Source organism: Scophthalmus maximus, chromosome 5, assembly GCF_022379125.1.
Source record: "Scophthalmus maximus strain ysfricsl-2021 chromosome 5, ASM2237912v1, whole genome shotgun sequence".
Taxonomy (NCBI): domain Eukaryota; kingdom Metazoa; phylum Chordata; class Actinopteri; order Pleuronectiformes; family Scophthalmidae; genus Scophthalmus; species Scophthalmus maximus.
In genome coordinates, this window is record NC_061519.1 from 15722714 (window position 1) to 15747500 (window position 24787).

Below are 24787 nucleotides of genomic sequence, written 5' to 3' on the forward strand. Positions count from 1 at the left end.
AACCTGTTAACCTGCCACATGGTCGCGTGCAGTGTTGCCATCAGTGCTGGTAACAAAGTATGATCATTGTGATGCAAAAAAAAGTATCACAGAAATTAAAAATGCCCCCGTCAGAGAACAACGAATAATTAATGTTGATGCATAATGAATGATATTAGATTAGAATTTCTTATTCCATGGGCTATTGCAGCAAGCAATTTCAAATAATATTGTTTGAATACCAATGTGTATGTCATTTACAATGGTAGTGGTCAAAGCTTCGAAGCATTCGGGTCAGCAACAAAGATAATGATTCTGTTTTCGGTCTGTCCATGTTGCTTTGCAAGCTTGAAGAGCAAAGAAGAATAAACTAAACCACCTATAAGTAGGAGACAAATTACGAAGCAGCATAAATTGTAAGGTGATTGGTGTCCATGCTGTAGCAGCTCTACTGCATCTAGGCACACAGACGCTCGATGTCTCCAAACTCCTGGAGGGATGAACAACATTCCACCAAGGGACTTTCCCTCATTTGCTGTTTCGATAATGGTGGATGTCAGACTGGAACAGGCAACGACAAATGAGCACTCATCAGTTTGCACCTCTGAAGGTCAGAGGTCAGTTGACTGTTAGCTGGAGCTGTAGCTGTAACCCAGGGGTCATCGTGGTTGACCTGAAAGACGTGCCTCGCTAAGGTCAACACACACGTGCTGTTGTCTCAACACACACACATCAAATAGAAACTCCTGGTTCTAGTTGAACGTGTGTGTGTGTGTGTGTGTGTGTGTGTGTGTGTGTGTGTGCGCTTTGGACTGAGAACTTTGATCTAAATCCACTTTTGTGCCATTCTGAGTGGACATCCATTAATATTCATAGTTACATAAGCGTGCCATACAGTATATCATGCCATTATGCTGCCCCAAGGGAGATGAGCAGATATACAGAGCTGTTGAAAGCAGCAGCAATGCAACTCATGCCGGTGATTCCCTCTATCTACACTGATCTTAAGCAACTCTTGTCCCACTGGACTTCTTTTTAGTATTGTTGCTGCGGTACCCGATCTCAGAAATTAACTTTGCTAGTACAGTGTTTTTATTATTGAGAGGACAGATGTCCAAAACCCTTTAAGAACCTCATAAAAAGCTTGAGTGCAGCTGAAGTAAGTAGGCAGTTAAATGGCGTGCAAACAGGCGGTAGTGCTGTGGCGTGGTTCAGTTTCAACACAAACAGAAAATATTATGGCAGGGGGGAAAAAACCATGGAGATACACAACTGAACTTGCATGAGCCCTCACACCAAAGCATTTAGGGCCAATCGATGCAGACAGAGACAGGGGGGGGTGGGGGGATGTTGAATAGAAGAGTGATTGAGGGAGTAAGAAAAACAGAAACACAAGAGAAACACACAGAGAGGGAGAGAGAAATGCATTGAGCAGTAGATTAGTGTTGTCGTTGCTGCCCTTGGGCAACGGAGAACGGAGGACAATTAGAAAGAGAAATTGAGAGAAAATTCGGGCTCTATTATCCCTCACACCGTTTGACACTATATTAAATCATAAGCTAAGACACCTGGATAACAAGGCCGATCATCTGAAGAAAGAAAAATAGCACAGAAAAGGTTTGTGTAGGAGAGAAGATGAGAAAAGAGAAAAATGATGACTAAACCTCTCCCGCATGAGGTCTGTGCCCGGCTCTGTGGTTATATAACTAAAGTCCAGTCAAGTTAAATCTCACGGTGGGGGTCGCCACCACTGCGCATCAGTCAGGTCGACTGAAGGAGCTGAAAAGAAACCAAATTTAAGTCCAAATGAGCCAAATCAAGGGGGGAAATTACACGAAGCTTCGGAGGAAAAAATGCTGCGGGAAAACGACCTCTCCGTGAGCAGGGACATTTTCAACCTCCATCTATCCACAGTCTGCAATGAAGCCCGCCCAAGTCTCTTCTGTCAATATCAAACACAGAACCATTAAGACTCGCCTAAGCATCCTCCTGACCCATTTGTCACCATGGAAACGGGCGAGTAGCCAAATTATCCAGTGGGGTTTACCAGAAGACAAGTGTCGAGGCTACAGTAACAGACAAACCCTTTGGAAATTAAGGCGACTACGACTACAGTAGTTGACAAAATAATCCCACCACGACGTCCCTTTAGTAGCTGTTTGAGTGTCTTTAAAAATTGTATATTGCTCAGCAGATGTTGAGCCTTTTCAATTGTGTAATGGAAATATACAGAGAAGCTACTAAATGGACCTTGTAGGAGTTACTCTTTTTCAACTGCTCTTTCCAAGATCAAGAATTGCCTTTCATCCTCAACTATTCAGCCAATAAGTTTGCTAAATCCAACCACAGAACGGCAATTGTTCCAGCCTACCCGGTAACCTTAACGACACTGCAGGCGTGTCAAGCTTACCGCAGGTGTTGAAGTGACGTGACGCAAAAGCAAGGTTAAGGTTAATATCAAAGTTAAAAGTTGAACAAACAACCACGTTACATTATCAGAAAAACATGGAAAGGGGACAAGCCGTCTGAAAAATCACACTTTCCCCCTCCAAAGTCTTAAAAATAGGTGGTAATTAGATCTCAGTGGAGAATTAAAAATAAATGATTTCTACTTTATTAATGTGCCCCCCCCCCTCTAGTCACCAGCCTTCCTGCCTGTCTGCACGCCTGGCTCTCTCTTCCCTCTCTGGTCTATATTTAAGCTGTAGACAGCACAGGACCCGAGACTCATCTCATGTTTCCTCAACAAACAACACCCAGGGTGGTGAGCCATCACTTGTATGCATGTTTATGTGCCCTCACGCAGCATCAATATGCTCGACAGGTGTGTCAAACAGTGCGTATCTCGATGAGCAGCTTATTTCGTCTGGAATCCGAAGCAGACTTGGGACGGATGCAGACAACCCCAACATAGGAGGATGCTGACTCTCATATTAATAGACTTTAACACAGACTTTACATGCAGGCTGCTGCTGCTGCTATGTACTGTGTCTAGACAAAGGCAGTTTGTCTTGTGAATTTGCGTAACACTGACAGGCTGGTACTGCACTGGAGAATCAGAGGCTGTTGAATCTTTCTGATTTTATAGGAATGCATTACAGTTGAGGATACAAATGTAAAATTGGCTTAAATATTTCTGTTATAAACTGCACTAGAAGAGAGGATGGTTTATTTTTTCCCTTCAGAGTCTTTAGTTACATTAAGCCATTTCACGTACTGTCGTTTGTTGGCCATTTTGAATCTGAGGCACCAAGTCTCTGAAGATGCACTGAAGCCCGGACCTTCTCCGGAGGGCTGAATATGAGAACACAAATGTCCACGTACGAGTGAGCCCATTTGAGAATACAGCAGGAAAATCTCTTGAAAATTCACAGTGAGCGAGTAGGTCGGTTGATGACTGTAAAGACAAAATACTACTTTTACATGACAGATATTTTATTTGTATTACATGGTGGTGGTGTGTAGTTTAAGTCCGGTGTAACGTTTCTAAAGTTTTAGAGATAATGAATGCCAAAATAATCCAGTTTTACAAGTCAATATTCGACAGGAAATCTTCCTTGTCCTCATGTTGTGTTGTGGTGTCCCTGTTAGCTGGCGCTTTGGTGTCCTCCAATAGCTTTTTTTCCAGTAGCTTTTTCTCCAGATCCGCATCCTCTGGACTAAGCTTCTCTCCTTTGGTCATAACGTACACATAATATAGAAAGCCGGTTCCATAACTGTGCTGTTTGATTGACCAGTTGTACTCGGTGCGAGCGTAGAGGCGTTTCCTGAAGTGGGGCTGGGCAAAGGTGACGGAGACAAACCGTCCTCCAGGCTTCAAGCAGCGGCTGATCTGGGAGAAGAACAGAGGAAGAGGAGAGGGAGCGTATTAGGAGACGTTACCACGGCACTACAGAACCGCCAGGAGCAACACCATTATAATTCCCACCAGCACTATCATTACCAGAAATATCTCCTGTCAGATAAGCAGCCAGTTGTTGAATTGTTTGACAGGATAATTTTCATGTTTGACAACTGGGTAATGAAAAGCTGACAATACATCAGTAGTACAGTAAATGGTTCAGGTATTACATACAATCATTTGATCAATTGCATTAAGCTATTCTTAATGCTTACATCACTGCATTGTTAATGGGGCCGCAAAATAATTCATAAAATGCATTTTGTTCTCGGACATAGGCTTATGTTTTAAAGGGAAGCTTTCATAATACAATTTGCATTAGCTCCAACCAATGCTGGGTGAAAAGCTATTTTCTCATGGAAAAAATTCTGTGACTCCTCGTCGCTTGTCATATATCTGGGGATTGACCTCCACCTACGCCGTAGACACGTTTGTTCATCTCTCAAATACCAAGCTTCCTTAAAAAATGAGCCACTGTCCAAGCAGGACTCTGCATTAGACTGCTGTGAGCCAGAGCAAACACTAGCGGTGAGCTTTTCAGTCCACGGTGCCGGCTGCTTAGCCATGCATTCTGACAACACGATGTGACTGCACGAAAACTGAGGGTCCCTCCGTATGAATAATTGTCGTTCTGGGTCCATCAGCCTTCCAGTGTGTTGATCCTTCGTGTGAGATACACGTGTGCATCAGGACACGGTGCGCTTCAGCAGATCTCAGGCAAATGGGGGTACACGTGCACACACGCACACGCACACACACACACACATACACAAACTGACACCAACACAAGCACACAGACACATTTTAGCAACACTTTGGCAGGGAGTTCCTTCAGAGACAGAAGTGTGTGTGGGAGTGAAGCGACAGAAACGGCGGTGAGCAACAAACTTTTATATTTCACATGATAAACATGTCAGTTGTGTAGTTTATACATTGTCCTTATAAGGGAATGATGACAGGCACAAACTACATTTGAAAAAAAGCAAGTTAGTATAAACCTGCGAATGACTAATAGCTTGGTGAATCAGTCAACTAGCAGCTTGACAGATTTTTATCTAACCCTAACCCTATCGAAAACCCTGGAGTAGCTGGTCTCTGTTGTCTTGAAAGCAGAGCTGGTGCTGAGCTCACGTGTGATTGTCATAGAAACATGGGAATGTCATGCAGGCAGCCAGGACGGAGTAGTGGTCTGTACAGTAAGCCCCCCCCCCCCCATGGTCTTTGGAGAGAGGAGTCCCTCTGAGACGAGCACATGTATTCTGCTCCTCTCACATGATTCATCTCCACCAGCAAGCAGCCCGGCCATGAATTATTCACTCTCCACCGTGACATGGAGAAATAGCAAGACAAAGGGTGGAGAGGTCATCGCATATTGTATAAAATGAGTGATATAACACACAGAAATGAGAGACAGCAGGCTCGGGTAAAGAGAACCTGACACAAAAGCATTGGCAACAGACCCTAAAGTATTTAGACATGTTAAATTATGATGGATTTTTCAAAACTTCAATAATCTGCTCCTCAACCAAGTAACATATGATGTATTAAATCAACAGATTCCTTGTTCTTCCCGTCTCCCGATTAAGATGCTGGGTGAAATCTCACCGTAAATGAGCAGAAACATTTTATCTTTTATTTCATTCCTGTGTGATTAATGTTGAAATCTGCAATTTTAAAGGAGCAATCCAACCGATGGCTTACAAGTTTACCTCTGAAACTGCGGGAGACACATCTTACACCCCACATGACAACCTGATTGAAGAATTTCAAGCGCGACGGAGCGTGAAAATAATCAACATAAATGACATTAACGGTAAGTGCGGTACTTCATGGTGATGAAGCTCAAACCCAGGATGATGAGTCTGCACACAACAGAAGCTCTGCTGAGCGCATTTTCTACTTAGTAGAATTTGAAAAACATGCCCGTGGTATCGATTTGGTATTGGTATAGAGATATTTCGGCAGGTAGTTAATATGGCATTGCCAACAATCTTCAGACAAGCTTGGGCTCAAATGCTCCAGGCAAAAGTAAACTGCTAGTCTAGTTTACATGTTGTGTCTGTACAGCTATAGACTAACCAGATTTTTGTTCAGAGTTAAAATCATTGTGGGGAAAAAGCAGGGAACTACACTAATTTAGACTTTTGAAGTGTTACTCCAGATAACTGCTAGTTGAATCACACAGCACTAGTCTACATCCACATCACCATGTTTTATTCCGTTTTGAAAAGAAAACGTATCATTATTGCTGGATGTAGCGTAACTGTTACCCTAAACAAGTGCTGGGCCAGGGGATGTTGACAAGACTCAACTATGCAGTAAATACGTGGCCTGTAAAACACAAAGATTTCCGTTAAAGAGGCCAAAAAGCTCTGTAGAAGTGCAGGAATGTCTGTTTATGAGTGACCCTTTGAGTGATTGTCAATGCTTCTATCAAAAATACAGCAGAATTCAAACTCAACACACCAATTGAGAGAAACAGGTTGGATTACTGGAACTACAAAGTACAGGTGGTGCCCTCCAGAGACTTCAATGGGTGTGTAAGCAGGAGTGGGAGTCCTGACTTCACCCTGTCAGTCATTATTCATGACATTAAGTTGTATGGATGCTCTCTCTGTATCTGGCCAGTGTAACTCCAGACCCTTATGTCACAGGTGACTGGAGGACCGACGTCACTGCAACGCAACACGACACTGAACTGTAGCGAACAAGTCAGCTATAACCATGGGTGCATGACAGTGGGGACTTAAACAGAATATTATGCAAAGTTTTAGACTGTTTTACAAAAAAATGACACGCAGTCACACATAACATTACCCCATCTATCTTCATGTGTTTGCAGGAGCCATTACTGGTCCATTTTCTCACACTCAGCAGCGGGCACACACAGGAAATCCTCAGGAATAGGAGGATGATGTACCGAGTGCAGTGAGTCACAGTCGTACACATTCTGCACGTATATCGGCACGCGCACTACAACTGCAGCTCTGGAGCTGTGTAAATCCTCCACCCACACATCAGAGTGGTGGTATTATTATGATAAAGGTTCAGCCATGGCAGGTCTGTTCCGATGTGATGTTGTGCTCTGAAATCTACAGACACGCAACAAGTGTTTTACTTACAGGATAGATAAGAGGTTACATTCTGTAATGTAGCCAAAATGTGGAACTCAGAGTCTCTCATCTGAATCCACAGGTGGATGGGGGCTACACCCAACCACTGGAGTAAAAACACTGAGTCAGTATTCAAACCAGCGACACACTCAGACAGCTGTAAGATGATCCTAAGTGGGCCACAGACCTTCTCCAAGGGCAGAGGAAACCTGTCTGTTAGCGCCCATCCTCACACACTCGCTCTCTACTGGAGCAATTCAACAATGCACGTGTACACACGCACGCACGCACGCACACACGCACGCACACACGCACGACCTCTCCTGAATTATTCAGTTTTGTGGCAGAAGTTTCTGACTGACATGAACCCATCTTGTGTTAACTGCCACAATGAGGAATCCTGATGGCGGAAATGTTTTTGTATGATTTCCCCCTACAGGGAGACAGCAGCAGGTCCTCCACACCTTCATTTGAGCTGAAGAGCATTCAGCGGCTTGTTCAAATATACTTTAGCAGCGTAAAAGCTTTGCAAGAACTTGAACCTGAATCCTTCCCCTTTTCAGATTTAGTGCTCATCTGATTGTCTAGAGTCTCTGTTTCTTACTGTGTCCGAAGAAGGGCCTGTTTTTACCTGGGAGGTCATTTCAAAGTTTTGTGGGAAGTCTTGTGTGCGGACATTTCTTGTCTTCTGGTCTTCGTTGTTTCTGTCTCGCACCGAGTGCTAATCAGGTTTGGATGTGCATACTTTGGTATACTTTCATAGTGCTTATCTGAAATATCAAGTGACATGGCGGTGAAGTCAGTCTATCGGTGAGTTCACCAACATCTTAATGAACATTCGATTCATTTTGTACAGACATTCATTGTTCCCAGAGGATGCCCTGACTTTGCCTCTACTTCCCTGATCAGGTCAGAATTCCAGTTTCAATAAACTGATGCAGCATCATAACAAACTGCAGTTGTATTCCTTTTTTTTTTTTAATGCAGCAGCTAAACAAACATGAGTATTATTTTCTTCTCGTGGCATTGAACTTTTGACGTTTTATCAGAACATTGTCTTGGCATTTTGTGATCACCACGTTTAGATTTCGCTGTCTTTGTATGGGGAGAAACAGATGAATTTGTCTAAAACCTTTGCAATATTAACTTCAGTCCCTGTCTGACCTTTCCACATAAGTCATAGAGGAGATAAGTTGTCGATACAAGGGAGACATTTCATCTTCTCAGTAGCTGTTTCTCCAGGTGTGCATCCTCAATTGTCTTCCCGTCTTCACTGGACCGCAGTATTACAACTCATCCTGTCTTATCTCCACCCGCTCCTCCCTGGGCCCAGGTTTGCCTAAAGACATTGTGCATGAGGTAAGTGATTGTTTACAGTGGTCAGATGGGGACAGGGTAGTGGGTGTTCACATCTTACTCTGATTTCTTACTTCAGAAAGACTCAGGTTACATAATCTGGGTACATCTGAGATTGAAAAGGTGCGTCTATATTTCCTGAGGCGATGATCGCGCAAAACTTTCGTTTTTTTAACCAACCATGTTCTTTGGAACACAGAATCAAATTGGTGGAGTACTTTTAATTGTTCTTTAAAATAACAGAAGAACTGAAATGACTTTGGCTTGCAAGGTAAAACTGTCTGTTCCAACCTGATGATGGGGGAGGCATAGTGAGGGGGAAGTGGAAGTGGGTCTTGGTGTGTGTGTGTGTGTGTGTGTGTCTGTGGGTGAGGCAGAGCTGATCAGTGGGCAGAGACAACAACAGAGTGCTATCTCCGGACAGCAGATCTGTACGCACCACAGCCTCCTGTCTCCTTTAGAGATACTGTGCACGCGCACGCACGCACGCACGCACGCACGCACGCACGCACGCACGCACGCACGCACGCACGCACGCACGCACACACGCACACACACACACACAGGTTAATACGTCTGTGCACAAATGAACACAGAACTGATCTGGGGCAGAGAGAAAAAGCACGGAGGAGGTACACTTTTTAATTTAGGTCATATTTTCATATCATATCATATTTTCTAAATTCCCTCCCATTGTCTCTTTGGTTGTTTACTGGTCTTATGTAGCTCAGCAAACCCCCCCACTGCAGCTCCCCCGCCCCTCCCTGAAGAATTGTGGATTAGAATGAAGCCGCATCTCTCCCTTTCCATTTCACCTCACCCGTAGCCCGCAGCCAGGCATGTGGATGGCAAAAACGTGTAAACGTCTTGAGGAAATGAAGAAACGAAGAGGGGGTGGGAGAGGACAGGGATGGGAGGAGATAGAATAGAGATGGGAGGGAGGGGTGATAGAAAGAGGTCTTAATGCTGGTCTCCTAACAAAGCAGATCTACTCTTCTGCTCCTCCCTCCAGGGGTGCAACAGCCTGATTTGTTTCCCTCAATCCTTTTTTATCCCTCTTCTATCTCTCCTTCTTTCTCCAAGCTCCTGCCCTGAAGAGTCAAGTGTGTAAATGCTATAAGGCACCATCTGTTCCTAAGAAGCTTGATTTGGTGTTGAGATATTCCAATGTCATCTTTTACGTCCCAATACCTGTCCTGACACAGAGTACTAATCTGCTGTATACTCTTAACCCTGTATGGATTGTTGCATGGCATTGCTCAGATTAAACCCTTTGTAGAACAAATACACAATTTATAGCCTCTTCATTTATTTTATTATTAAAATCATCAGTGTCAGAGATGTTTGAAGCTGTATATTGATTTCCGTGTTCTTTTGTGGGCGGCTGTGGCTCAGGATAGAGAGCGGGTTGTCCACTCACCAGATGGTCGGTGTTTCAATCAAACTTCCGTTGTAACCACGTGGGAAACTATAAAGTTTATTATCAAATCACGTGGTATCGGATCAGTGCATGGTTTCGCACACTTGACGATCCAGAATTCCAGGCAGAATCAGAACAAATTTTAATTGAGGCATGTACAAGTATAAATTTGCCTCAGCCAGTGTCGCATTCTGAAGAGGAAAACATGAATTTTACTCAAATATTCCCTTCACCATAGACACTGGAACAAAACAAGACAAACATGCATAATTCTGATAACACGTGTTGATTTATACAGACCTATATTTCCATTGGCCGTCTTACACTATTTGGCGCAGCAATTGGTCGCAGCAAAAAACGTGAGAGCGGAGGATTCTCCCCTCACCATCCTCAATTCCTCTGCTTCCTCAACTCTGCCCACCCACATTTCCTGCCCCCGAATTTCCTCTCCTCACCCAGCTCACACCCCATCTCTTCCGCCCACCCACTGCCAGGATAAATTATACATCAGAGACCCTCTCTCCAGTTCTCCTCCCTCCCTCACCATCTTTCCAACCTTGCCTTGCTGGGACAAAGATTGTCTTCTGTGTGTTCAGTTAACGTATGGTTCATATGCATTTGTTGAGAGTTTGAGAGGATTCAAAATGGAGATTTCTAGGCTCAGCACTTTCTCCTCCGATATAAATCTGTGTGGGCTCGCGGACGCTCAGGCTACCATAGGAAGACAACAGCACCCTGCCTTTAAAGCAGTCGCACATCCTCCTCTCATACATTGCGTTGCCATGGAGACAAAAGTTTAGCGCCGGTCACGGTAACGTATGTAGGTCAGAACAGGACCCTCGAAAAAACCAAAACACCAGGCAGCCGAACAGCGAAACGCACACGTTCATTAGAGGAGGAGAACGCCAGAGAGTTCTGATAACGAGCAGCACTGACACAAGCGCGCAGCTCCAACGACACAATAGTAAAGTACAGTGAATCTTTGCAGTGGAAATAAACATCGACATTTCACTGGGATTAAAAAGGGGCATTGTGATTTTGGAGAAAGCTTGTCCCTCTCTTTGTTGTTGGTGGTGATATTTGAGTCATAGCGACGTTCGCTGGCACGTCTCTTAAGGTGTCAGGGAGTGATGTTTACAAACTGCACACACAGTGTTGTGTGGTGCGGACCGCACCATTCTTTGGTTTCAGATCTACAGAGCCAGGGCTGAGCCGTAAACCCCGATTTTTTTCTCTGGTGTACATAGAACTGACTAGTGGGCCGTGAGGAAATAGTCACAGATTTTTTACAAAACTTGCATTGGATTAAAGTAGCTTAATGCCCATATATGGCTTTTTTTTTCGGTCTGCTGACAAGCACGGTTGTGTGTCAGAAAGGTATTTTTCTCCGCAGCCTAATTGGTTGGCTGTCTCGGTGAATGCGGGAGTTCCGTAGAGACAAGGAATATTATATTTTTATGGACAACACATGTAGCTCTGAACTGGGTCACTGCCGATACATTTACAAAGCACTCCTTCAACATGGAGGAATCTGAAAGCCCCTTAAAAATGAGGGAAACTCTTATCTTGCACTCGCATGTCCACGCGAGTGCATGGGCCCCTGTCTAACCGATCAGCATCTTCGCATTCAGTCGCCACATTCTCACCCCGTGGCAACCTGGCACGGCGAGCTAAAATTAAATCTCCCTTTCTTCCCCTGTTATCAAAAATAACCGTCTCTGGCTTTTATCTCCCCTTTTTTTCTTTATCTCTCCCACTCCTCCTCACCCTTTCTGCCTTCCCTCTCCACTAGGGACCGGAGAGAGGTTTTCTTTAATTACTGAACTACTTTTCATGCTGGCGCAGAAAGACAGAGATGCACTTCAGACACCCACACCCGCCCACTGTCATGCTCCCGGCATCCCTGCACTGCCTTTCATACCTCGACTCCCCAGTGTGTGTCTGTGTGTGAACATTTGCTCGTGTTTAATTTTGTAAAGACTTTTTAGTGGGCACAAATACAAAGCAGCATAATCAACGCCATCAAAAATGCCAAACTAATTAAGCAATGTTTGCTATTCTTGGTACAACGTGATGAAAAAATGATGCAGTCTTTGTGGAAGACTTTTTTTTTTCTAACTGGATTGGAGTGCACAGAGTCAGCAGATGAGTAATTAATAAACTCATCTGCCGTTCAGATTAGTTATAAAAAATTTTTTTAGAACTCTGAGGAATATGGGCCGCAGAGAATCTAGAGCAAACCGTGACCGGCTGGTACAGTGACATGTTTGGCTGAGAAGCAGGCAGAGTGAAAGAGGGAGGGTGATCCCCTCACTTGTGCCTGGACTCGCTTCCTGTGCGCTTCTGTTGTCTCAGTCTCTAAATCTCACGCCACCTATTAAAGCCTGGGACATTTATTACACTTATCAAGCCCTCGCTTGCACTTAAATGTAATTATCCATTAAGTTCTTGTGGGTAGACTTGCATCTGCAGTGGCTGGGTAATTACTTTATTGCAGACAGTCTCTATTTAGAAACACTTGCAGCGTACATCTTACACGGCAGCTAGTGCTTTACTACCTTGTATGATTACTTAACTGCTAGTTTTTAACTACAAACTGCCACTGCATATTCTAGTGCCTGGACAGAAGTGAAATAGTCCATCAACACTGCACCAACCAGAGCCAAGACAGAAACAACTACCTTAATAAAGTCTTACAAGTCAAAGTGCCCTTCTTTCCTTTTTAATGGCGAGCTAGAAATAAGGGGTTTGGCAGCAGCTGGAGAGGGAGAGAGACGCAGCGAGAGAAGCAGAGGAGGAGGAGGGAGGCAGAGAAAGGGAGCAGGAGTGTCTGGCTGCTGAAGGGGTCTCCCGCGGGATGGGGAAGTGGGACGGGACAGCCCTGTGGAGGCTCCAGCAGCACACTGACATGGTTCAGTCCGTTCACAAGGCCAGTAGAACAGGGGAGCCACTGGAAATGTTACATGACACAATGTTGGCACCTGTGTCCGTTTATTGCTTCCATGTGAGCTCGGGGGACGTTATTAGGGAATGTTGAACTCTTTTCAAACTTAACATTACAAGAAATGTCTACTATCTGTCTATTTTACGGACATTTTGACTGCGTGCATGTACATGTACAGCAAAGAACTGCTGCAGTTGTAGGGAGTAGGCACGCTAGTTTCCATAACAACCTGAAAAGATATATATATATATATATATATATATATATATATATATATATATATATATATATATATATATATAAAATGTATCTAATTTATTCATAAAGTTTGGGTGCACACAAGCAAGTCTGCTCATCTCTTTCTGCATGTAAACTGTAACCGCAGCCAGTGGCGGTTGTAGCTCGTATGGCGCCCTGGGCGAACACCTCCTGACACAGCTCACAGCTGACGATGCACATCAGAGCAAAAACCAGGCAATGAGGTCAAGGGAACAGCCAGCAGAGCTCACACACAGGGTTGTGTGAAAGCACAGATTTGGGGGAGGGTCTTAAAGAAGTCTGGAACAACCAGAAAAAGGCGGCGGGGTAACATAGACTAGAGAAGGCGAAGACGTTTCCCAATTTTGCTGCCGGCTATTGTTTTGTGCAGCCTACACTGCATAATGGTTAAGTTGACATAATAAGAACAGGCCATAACCAAAATGTGAGAAGTGGGTTCTGAAGACTTCTATAGAAACCGACTTCTTTTTGCAACCAGTGGAGTCGCCCTCTACTGGTGAAGGCAGACTTGATGCTGACAATGGCGGATTTCAATCAATTGATTTCATGACACATGCAGTAAATTGACTTAACACCCTGACAAATTCCATGTGGTCATATGAGCTCATAAAATCAGTCACAGGTACAGTGTCATCCTTTCAAATGATTATTTGATAGTCATGGAAAAGCGTTAATTCAACAGTTAAAATTCATGGTTAGTGGGAGAATATCTTCCTGACAGCGGTCAAGGATAATGTGTCTTCAAATCACAGAAGTTCCCCTGATCTGGGTAACACAGCAATTATCTCTCAGCTCTGTCTGGATCTGTAACAAGGCAGCACTGCTCTTCTCTTCCTGATATTATAAAAGATAGTTCATTCTGCATGTAGCAGCTCGTCACACAGAAGCAGTCCAGGACTCATTAAGAACCAGATCCTAAAACACTGTTCTTTAACTACGCCTCTACTGTCTCATTAGGACGTTGAGCCTTCACAGTCAGGCAGCCACAGCTGCAGACTCAGGGGAACGCGTGATGGGTTCGAGCCCAGCGTAGTGTGACTGTACTGCGTGTGAGGAGGAGAGGAGCGACTGGATCCACATTAAAGCAGCGAGGGCTACAGAATTTTAACAGAGAAGGTGTAGCAGCCAATCTTCCCTTTGTCTCTCCACACAGCTTGACATGCGAGTGCTGACGCTCATTTACTCGCGTGTGTGTGTGTGTGTGTGTGTGTTTTACTCTTGTGTACTCTGTCTGCCAGGGAAATTGTCTCTTTTGAAGTTGTTGCCAGAATAGATGTTTTCTCAGAACGGGGTGGGCGTGTACAAAAGATGCTTGATTGGCAACTCCTTCACTCTCCCGTTACGTCTGTTGCAACTGTTTCGGTGAGAGAAAAAAGAGAAGAAAAACTCAACCCATCGTCGTTTGAATTGATACATAGACTTGAGTGGTATTGTGTGATTTTTGCAGGTCAAATGATATGCAATTTATTTTCCTCACATTTTTTAGGGATGTTTCCAAAGATAAACTATGCATTCAGAAAGTATTTAGACCCGGCCGCCTTTTCACATATATCTTGTGAAGCGGCTATCTTGATACAGCAGCAGCAAGAGTCAAAAAGTCATCAGGGAAGAGGTAGAGATATAACAAAATATACAATTTAATAAATAGAAGAAAATCTAACTAATTAAAAAAAGACTATAAAAAGCTATATACATTTTATACAGATAAGTATTACCTTGTTAAAGAAGGCTGAGCACTGCTACATTTAATGGTGTTGTTGAAAAGTCTGACATGGTGGGGGATTGAGTGTAGATTGAAGGAGGAATTTCATTTTGATTTTAGCATAAAGCTGCAACATAAGACAATGTTTAAAAAAAACAGTGAAGCCGTCTGAATACTTTCTGAATGCACTGTATGTTTGTATGTAGTCCGTATCAAGCCAAAACAGACACACACACACACCACTGATATCACAGCCATACAAACCATAGGATGTGGCAGCACTCACGATACAACGGCCAACATAACCATGTAATAAATAAAACAATTAAAAGCTGCTCTCTGTCAACAACGCTGTTCCAGCGAGATGTAGTGTAGCTGGCATCTGGCCAAACGAGAGAGTCGGTGAACAGTCAGCCCTGCAGAAAACTACATTTTCAAGAGGATTGAGCGCTCCGACGGAGAGTTGGCTTCAGTCTGACACCTCATACAGATGGTTCTGCTGGCAGTGCCAGTTCAGAACAATTGTCTCTACAACTGTTCTCCAAACACATTGGTGGGTGTCACTGAACATCATTAATGTCAACGGAGAGCAGATGGATGGATGAAGCTGATGAAGCCCAAACTGAATCACTGACAGACTACTGGAAAGTTAAAGCTACAGAAACTGGTGTTTTCCTACTTCCACCTGGTTGGACGAGACTCCCACGGTGAGCAGAGTAGCATTCACGTTATGAGTCAATGGTGAAGTGACTGGGGTGAGACTGAGTCACCTCTGAAGAGTCTGTAATCCAGAGTTATCAGCCAGAGGAATTCCGTGGCTGGCACATGTGGACTGACATGTGTCAGGAGCAAACTAGAATCACCTCCTCACAGTTGTATGTTTCCACCAACCAGTCAGGTTGCAGTTTACATCCATGTCAGGCCCGACTCATAATATATGTAGTGAAGATTTTAAAGGAATTGAAAATAAGATATTAAGTGTATAGTAGTAGTAGTAGGCGCATAGTAAGCGTATTCATTCTTGAGTTATGGCGATAAACCTGTGTAGAGAGGTCACGGTGACCTTGACCTTTGACAACCAATGCAAACGAAATCTGGTCTAGAGTCAAGGGGCGCAGTATTTCACTGTTATTTTAAGAACACATTACAAACATAGTGATATGTGCCAACACAGGCGGTTGCACAACAGGCCTACAATCTGTCTGTTACACACGCAGGGCCTGCGTTTTCCCTGCAGAGAACCATTCTCTCCAACTTCCTGGTAAATCTGCAAACACACCTGATTTTAAAAGGGAACAGGACAATCTGATTGGTTTATTGCATGCTAGGCCCAGAACACATCCATGAATATTTAAAATACTAAATACCACCATGCACCTGGCTCCATAACTCCCCCCCTTAAACTAGCAAAAATAATGCTCATTTAAATTTAAACTGATTTCAGCTTAATTCAAAAGAATGGAGGTCATCGGTTGCCTGGATGGAAGGAGAATAAGTAGTGGGCTTAGTTTGGGTAATGGTTAGTAGTGATTTACAGTAAACATACATTATAGTAAGAAGGCAGAATCGTGCAAAACCAGCTGAATCTTTTGTCCCATTTGCCTTGTGTATAGTTGACTGCATGTGTGTTCACAGTTGCATGTGAGTCTGATTTCTATGGACATTAATGACAGACAACATCAGGGGTGCGAGTCCCAGAGCTAAACCCTTCGTGTGCTGTCACCGGCATCAAAGCTGGGGAGAGTAACACTACGCATCAAAGCCTGAAACGAAAAAACACAAAACAAAAAAAAAACAGCCACAAAGCTCAATGCCTGAAAAATAAAATCCACTTCCATTCCTTTTTCTTTTTTTTTGTTACTGTTTTCTGGCCCATCCGGAGAATAACAACTGCAAAACATTCGACTGCTCACTGCTTCAACTAACCTTAAAATGTCACATCCAATTCAACAGACTCTCAGTGGTGTCCTGTCTCGTGCTAAGTATTGGTTGCTATTAGTTGGGAGCTATTTTCGTGGCAGCAGTCGATCCTGCAGGCACAATATGCAGCTCGTAGACTGCTGCAGCACAGTCTCGTCACGTGCACCAAACCAGGTCAGCAGCAGAATTAGAGAGTGGGATGAAGCTCGCCCACTTAGGTCCCTAAGATCCTCCATCCTTTAATATAAAGTACTGCTTTAACTAGGGAAACGATGATGAAACTTTTTCCTGCCACACAAGCTTTACTGCCATGTTGCACAGTATGCAAGTCTTTATGCAGTCTTAACATGGTCTGAATTAAGGTTTTAGAAAAACAATATGCAGCTGTCTCATTTGGGCACATAGGTTTGTAGATAAACATCCAAATACAGTAACATAAAATCACATTTTGGTAGTAGCAGGAGCTGAGAACACCTCCGCCTGGTGCTGAGGCTCTGTCGCACCTACTGTTTGCTTGTGCACTGCTCATCTGTCACTCTTTTTTTTCCACAGTCTGTCAGTCCACCTCTCTCACATAGAGCCCTTGGATTTGTGAAAATTCAACATGCCCCCAGGTTGTTGTTTGTCATAATTGGCTGCCGGAGCAACAATCTGGCTGCAAACAAAGCAGACAGGGACGCTCACACTGACCGGTTTTGCCAAAAATATTTCTCATTTACATATCCACACTGTACAAGTCAGAACAAACTGATCACATACGATTGTCCCAAAGGGATTCGAGCAAGTGGAGGCACTTTGTAGCGATATCACTGTTCTGAACATGTCAGGCAGCAACCCCCCCCCCCCGCCCGTTCCTTTACACGTGAGAAGCTTTGTCTTCTGAACGCTCTCCTGCTATCTGCGTCTCCCTGCCTATTTCTAAATTTGAAGCGACATACATGCCGAGTCTTCATCGTTTTTTTGGTCCGTTTCTGTATAATTGCATCATTTGGCAAGTGGTGCAGTTATTTCGAGCCCTTATCTCTCAGTGCACAATGCAGAGGTTCAGAGAGACACAAAACTGAAGATACAATAGGATGGTAGAGAGGGAGAGGGTGGGAGAAAAATTAAGGAAAATATAACCAATCATACATGGACATGCAAGTGGGTTAAATAAATTCAGAGATCTGATGCTTCACAAAAAAAGTTCGGGCAAACAAAATAGACACTCTGTGTCTCAATGTTATTTTGATGATGACAATGGAATTTTAAAACTAATTGTAACATGCTCAGCATGTAATATGCATCAAAGATATTCAGCCAAACCCTTTAAATAAATGGAGGCTGATTAGATTTTGTTTTTTTAAAATACCTTAAAATCAGCACAAATTGAATGAGTCTATATATTGTAAGCATGTTATATGCACGTTCATATTATACAGACTGCAGTTAGGAGCAGTATTTCTTTGTGGGTTTAAAATGTGCGTCAAAGGTAAACCCATAGTTTCATTTTGATTTCAGCAAACAGAAGAAAACTTTCCCTCACCCAACACCTCTCGTCTGCAGATAGCAGGATGGGATGCGCCGCACTGTCACCTAGTTTCCATGGTAACCTGTTGCTATGGAAACAGGCCCTGGAACAGACTCAGGAGTCGGGCGGCGGAGATTTTGTTGCCGGTGAGGCAGAGGGAGGTGAGGAGAGATGAAAAAAATAAAAAATAAAAAAAACCCAAACAAAACAAACAAAAAAAAAAAACAGGGAGAGAAGAATGAAAATATGAAGAAATGGAGAGAAAGTCAAGGGCTCAAATTTGCTGCAAGCGTTCACCCCAAGTACAATGCATGTCGCACACTGTGTGAAGAGATAGTTTATCAGGAGTATTGAGGAGTGTGATGATGAACACGAGGCCATTGGAGAGAAGAAGAAAAAGGGAGAAGCCTAATTGACATTCGCTGCACTTGGCCGATGGCCACATACAGCAAACATTACATAACCGCTGTGATGGCTGACGGTGACTTTACAGCCAAACAGTTACACTCACTGGCTGCACGTTCCTCTCTTCCCATCTTTGTGAGGTGGAATGAGACAATTATTGACTTCTTTTCAGTCGTTTATGAAGACGAGTGAGATAAAAAATGTGTTTATGCAAAGGTCCGTCCTCTCTGTTGTGCGTGTAGTTATATTTTTTAGGGAATAAAAATGTTTGTCTGCATGTTTTGATGTGTGTGTCCGTTCGCTGTCACATGTTATACAAATCACATTTTCAATGTGAATTAATCCAAAAAAAAACAATCACAAGTATTAGGAGTGAAGAGAAGAATGTGGCAGCTTGAAAACAGCTTGATTTGTTTGTTACTGAGAAAATGATGAAGAGGCACAGCTGCCTATCAACAGGTAAATCCAAACCCAACACACTCATTTGCAGGCTGACCAGCCGCTAGACTAGATTTGATTTCCCGTAACATCTCCCTCCTGCCCGCCCGCCCGCCCGCCCGCCCACCCACCCACCCACCCACCCACCCACACACACACACACACACACCCACACACACACACACACACACACACACACACACACACACACACACACACACACACACACACACACACACACACACACACACACACACACACACACACACACACACACACACACACACACACACACACACACACACACACCACCCCTCCCAATCTCCATCTCGCCTTCTAATCTTTCCCTGGCTGAAGTTGGACTGCAGCCTGCTGGGTTAGTCTATTTAGCTGCCGTCATATAGAGAGCCCTGGAGCACGTTGTGTACTACTGCCAGAGAGAGACAATATGGGTCGCAACTGGCAAGGAGCACCATAGGACAGATGGACGCGCGCATAAAACATGCACACACATCGAGATGTGCACTCACTCAGCCAGGCTGACGAACTGCACCAGAGTTCAGTCTGACTTTCTGCACCGTGGCTGCTGCACAAACACAAGTCTGTGCAGTGTAAACAGAGCTGAGAGCAAAGACGCACAAGCAGGAAGTGTGTTATTATCTTCATACTCATGCGTTAAGCCCGTCGTTGACTTCATTTTCACATTGTTACTATAGCAACACAGTTTCAAGTCTTTGAGCTGAGTCAGCCGACTCCCGACGCTGAAATGTGAGTGGTGTCACTCTTTTCATCCTTCATAGAGAACATGAATGAACGTTTCATTCCCCAAAACGTCAAACATTTCCTTTATAGAAACATTTTAACTAACAACTATTCATTTGTATTGAGATACGACAGCACACAGTCTACTCACAGCTGGTGTTGCAGAGTGACTCTTGTTTGTTTTCCTTGGAAATGATGTTTGCTCGAGTACAGACAGACTTTCAAACAGCACATTAACCAAACAGCAGCTTCCAACGTCAGTTAGCTACAGTGGGTAATGATATATATGTTGCTGGTCGGTCAGCAACGGCTAAAAATGAGATATCGAAATGTTTTCTTTATTGATCTTTGCTAGTAAAAGCAAAAGTGGGACGGAAGGTTTCACTGATGTATTTGATCTAAATCCAAAATGTTCAATCAGAACCAAAAACTATCTACAAGTGCAAAAACAGGAAATGTCCTACAGTACAGGTGGTCTGTTCAGTTTTGTCAAACTCTGTGATTATGGTGAAATATTTCTGTCAAACTTTACAATTTAGATGCACTTTTGACCCGACTGCAGTCATACACACCTTCCCCATTACCTCCACTGTCTTGAGGAAAAGGGCAGGTAAGAAAAGAGAGAGATGAGGCGACACAACACGAACGGAGAAAAATACATCTCATGTTAAAATGCAGAGAGTAAGAAGCAAATTTCGAATTATGGTTTCCTGAGGAAGCCTGGATGAAAGGTTTGCAGTGACTCCAGTCCGACGGTACTGAAGGCGGTGATTTAATTAACTGATTGGGAGCAAACATCTGGTTTCTATATACCGACGTCGTATCTATCTAGTCACAGTTAAGCTCACGCTGATGATCTGCGTTTGTGATGTGATGACATATCACATTTGTATTTACAGTCCATAGCAGCAAATTGTTTTGAAGAAAAGGTTTTCTTCATAAAGTTGTGGGAAGGTCATTAAGGTGGTGTAATTTTACGAGGTGATAAAAATCCCAAGCCAGCCATCTGTAAGAGGAGACAACACTGGTGTCATTAATAACAAGGGAACCTTTTAAAATGTGTAATTTATCGCTCAACATCCAGGCACATTTAAGGACAAATACAGTTAACATCGCTTCTTCTACCTGAGAGATGGCGGACATTGTGATTTATTTCTGTGCTTTGATTTCTGTGTTTCTTCATCACTTCACTCGAGCAACCATACAGAAATTTGTATCCACGTATACAATACAATGTGTGTGTGTGTGTGTGTGTGTGTGTGTGTGTGAGAAGTGTGGCGCCTGCCAACAGCCTGCTGACAGCTGCTGGCAACGACTGCGTTGCTGATGCATAAGTCACTGTCACAGCCTCACACCTCTTCCAGCAAGGGAGGTGTCAGTTAAATAAATGTATAATTATCTGGAGGTTGTCAAGAAGGAGTTAAGTGGCGCGCAGCTTGGCCCCGAGTGAAAGGGAACGGAAAGACGAGTCTTTTCAGTGCATAAGAGATGCTGCGACATGCAACTCTGGGTACACATCTGGAGCTGTGACAACAGAGGGCACGGCGCTACAGTATGTCTGTGTCGTGTGTGCCACAATTTGTTTATCTGCGTCTGTCTTTGTGTGTTGATGCACATGATGTTTTTATATGTGTCCTTGCAAGTGTGTGTGTGTGTGTATCTCTGGCAGCAGCAGCCAGCTGTTCAGCAGAGGAATCCCTGCACATCTGGCTGTGTGCTTTGGCCTGGAGTTCAGAGTATATATGCCGTACAGCGGGGAGGATGATGGAGGGAATGAGAGAAAGAAAAGATAGAGGAGGAGCTGGATAGGATTAAAGACAAAGGGTGGTGGCAGAAGGCTCAAAGACGAGGAATGATGATGGGTTTATCTTTAATAAAATGAGAAAAAATGAAAGATTTACAGAGACGCACCTAGGGATGATCTGCGTTTGAGGCAGATCAGGAAAGAAGTTGAACAGACTGACACTATTAATTTAATTTTTAAGGTCATGATCCCATGAGCACATAAATTAAAATTGAGGACTATGGGATTTATCATTTAAAAACCTAGTACAGTCAGAAAAACTCCCTCTCCAAAAAAAAAAATAACATTATAGACTCAACAAAGGAAAGGTAAACAACTCACTACACGTCATTTGAAACACTAAACTTGTGTTTGAAAGGGTGTGTTCAAGCAAACAAGGACACCACGTTGCTTCATGGGAGGCGAAGTAATAAGCAGTTTTGGAGTTAAAGCCATATTAAAGCAACACAATGGAAGAGTTACTCTCGGGGACACTAGGGGTCCCCCTACAGGCGGGAGATGTAATTCACATTTCGTCACTGTCTTAAAGACAAATCGCGGTTTGACAGTAGTACACGTGCAACTGTTGACAGGCTCACGGAAAAGGAACATGCGACCTCAGAAGCCAAAGACAAAACCATGTGGACTGAAGAGGTAAAGTAATTATAGAGGTTGTTACACAGATATCTCTCTTTCTCTATTGTTTGTTTCTCTTGATCCTCTCTTCACTCCCTTCATAATTGCTGAAGTACCGTGGGATAGTTATGATTCATAGAAATTTTGGCTGTGTTGTGTTCTCCCTGCAGTCGGACACGGTGCAACTTTCTGCTCTTAAATCCCATCAATCGTTTCATCAAATGCATCTTGTTTGTTCTGGCAGCAGTTAGGCAGCAATGTCCTTTTCGCAGGATTTCTTTGCATGCTGTCGGCATCCAGCCTGATGAATTAGATCCAAAAGTTTGATCTCTTAGACATTATTACCCCACAGTGCAACACACACACACACACACACGGTCATCAGGCCTCTCAAAAATACAACAACACACAACACACACACACACACACACACACACACCAGCCACGTGCTGTTTTTCCTACATGCCTCCACGATGTGTTTGTTTAACGTTGGGTCAAACAGTCACTAGCATTCTTAGATCTGGGTATAAGCATGTTGATCCGTGTCCAAGTAATTCAGGTGCCATAAAAGTATCGAAGTTTGGCATCCAAAGAAATATATTTCTCAACACCTACTGATACTGGAACCCTTGTGCAAATTAACTCCTCCACAACCACACAAAAACCTACAGAAAGTATGATTTAACTACGGTATGTTAGGAAAAAGAGACTAACTAAACACATGAATTCAGGAACAGTGATGGAACTAAAATCTGTATCTAGTCGTTACAAGTCCGTTTGCAGGAGCCTTCTCCGAGGTCTCTGCATTCAGCGTCAAAGCCAAGAAGACTCCACAGCTAACAATGGACAAGTGAGATCATCCATTCGCACCTGCAGGAAACCGGTCTTTTTCTGGGCGAGAAAGTCAGGCCTCGTGAGTTCAATCAGCAGCCCCTCTTTGCTTCATCTACTCCTTTAAGCAGCAGAGAGCTGTTACCTTAGCTGTCTGCTCTGGTCCATTAGCCCAAACGTGAGGAGGTCATTTAGGTCACTTGAGATGGAACCAGCATTTTGTTGTGTGGACCTGTGCCTGTGTGTGTGTGTGTGTGTGTGTGTGTGTGTGTGTGTGTGTGTGTGTGTGTGTGTGTTTGTGTGTTTGTGTGTGTGTGTGTGTGTGTGTGTGTATGTGTGTGTGTGTGTGTGTATGTGTGTGTGTGTGTGTGGGGCCGCCGTGGGGCTGCAACGGAGTGTGGGCTGATGGGAGATCACAAGGCTCAGCCATCCACTTGGGACTGGCTTTCAACGAACGGCGAAAGGTCCGGGCAGAGGAGAGGGAGCGAGGAAGAGAGAGAATCGAGTCCAGTGAAGGAGAGAAAGTGACCCAACTGCAGGCTTGATTGATCCGCTGTGTGGAGGGAGGCTGTTTTCACAGTTGGCTGGGTTCTATCTATCCAGACACACACCTCACACACTCCTGCGCCGACAAACACATGAACACATGCCAACGCACAGAAACACAAACAAATATGCTTTCTTCTGCATGCATAATGAGGCCTCTCGCGTATCAGATGGCCCAGATATCCACAGTTGCTTTACCAACAAATACAATTATATGAAATAAGTTGTTTTCAGACGTGAACTCCAGAAAATGTCTGGGAAATTGGGTGCAAACATTTTCCGGAGTTTGCCTTACTCATGTGTCGAACGGAGCAGGAGGTTGTCCGAGTTAGACGCACATGTAGTGGCGTTTGGGCAGCGCATGCAGGAGGCAGGACATGACGAGATGACGATGAGATTTTCCTGCTGTATTCTGACATGGGCTCACTGTGACGTTTTCCTGAAATTTTACTGGGGGGTTTGGTAGGAAAGGTTCCAGCAAACAACATTTGCGGTCATTTGTGTCCTCACATGTCCAGGAAATTTCAGGAAAATGTTCCAGACTTCAGTGCCTGAAAGCAGCTATACAGAAAAAAAATAATAAACTCAGGTCTGTTACGTCAGAGCGATGTTTTTGCTCGCACTGCATGAGAGATTTGTCCCTGACCTGCCCTCTGTGTTGTCTTTGTGGCAGCAATAACATTCTCATGAACACAAGTCTGCATGTTTGCTCGCGTCCTTGATCTTTTAATGTGTAATGGATGACAGAGTACATTCTCCATAATGTGTAATTAGAGACAAACATAATACCCTGAGAGCTGAAAGTGCAGATTACACTGGCAGCAGCCAGACAACAACACATGTAGGACAACGTACTGTGGATTTCTACAGGGGAACGGATCGGAACAAATTCAACACTGCACTAATAACTTTCAACCGAAGAAGCAAACAGGAACAGATACAAACAAAGCATTTCAGTCGAGCCTGCCATTCCCCCCTCCCTCCCCTCTGACTTTGAGAGGCCTTAATGAGAGAAAAGTGTCCGTATCGATTCTGCTGCTTTCTAACACTCTGTGATCGAAGAACAAAAGAGAGGAACGATACGGACAGAGGCAGAGAGGCAGAGTGTGTCCTATCCAAGGAGATTCCAGACACTGCAGCCAAATTAGGTGACAGTGCACTCTGTATATATAATACTGATTGACGATTGTAAAAGCTCACGGTGTAGGCAGATTTTGTGAGACAGAAACAGAAGAATGCAGGAATACTGTAGACAGGGCGAT

General features: G+C 43.9%; 1 protein-coding gene across 1 annotated transcript in view; it reads right to left on the bottom strand.

Moving 5' to 3' along the window:
* Nucleotides 1-3393: 3393 nt before the first annotated feature.
* The window catches only part of ece2a (endothelin converting enzyme 2a), a 60866-nt gene continuing 39472 nt past the window's right edge, over nucleotides 3394-24787 (bottom strand). Inside the window, exon 4 of the mRNA XM_035634195.2 lies at nucleotides 3394-3811. Within this exon, the coding sequence (XP_035490088.1) occupies nucleotides 3506-3811 (306 nt within the window). The 3' untranslated portion in view covers nucleotides 3394-3505. The remainder of the gene's footprint in view (nucleotides 3812-24787) is intronic.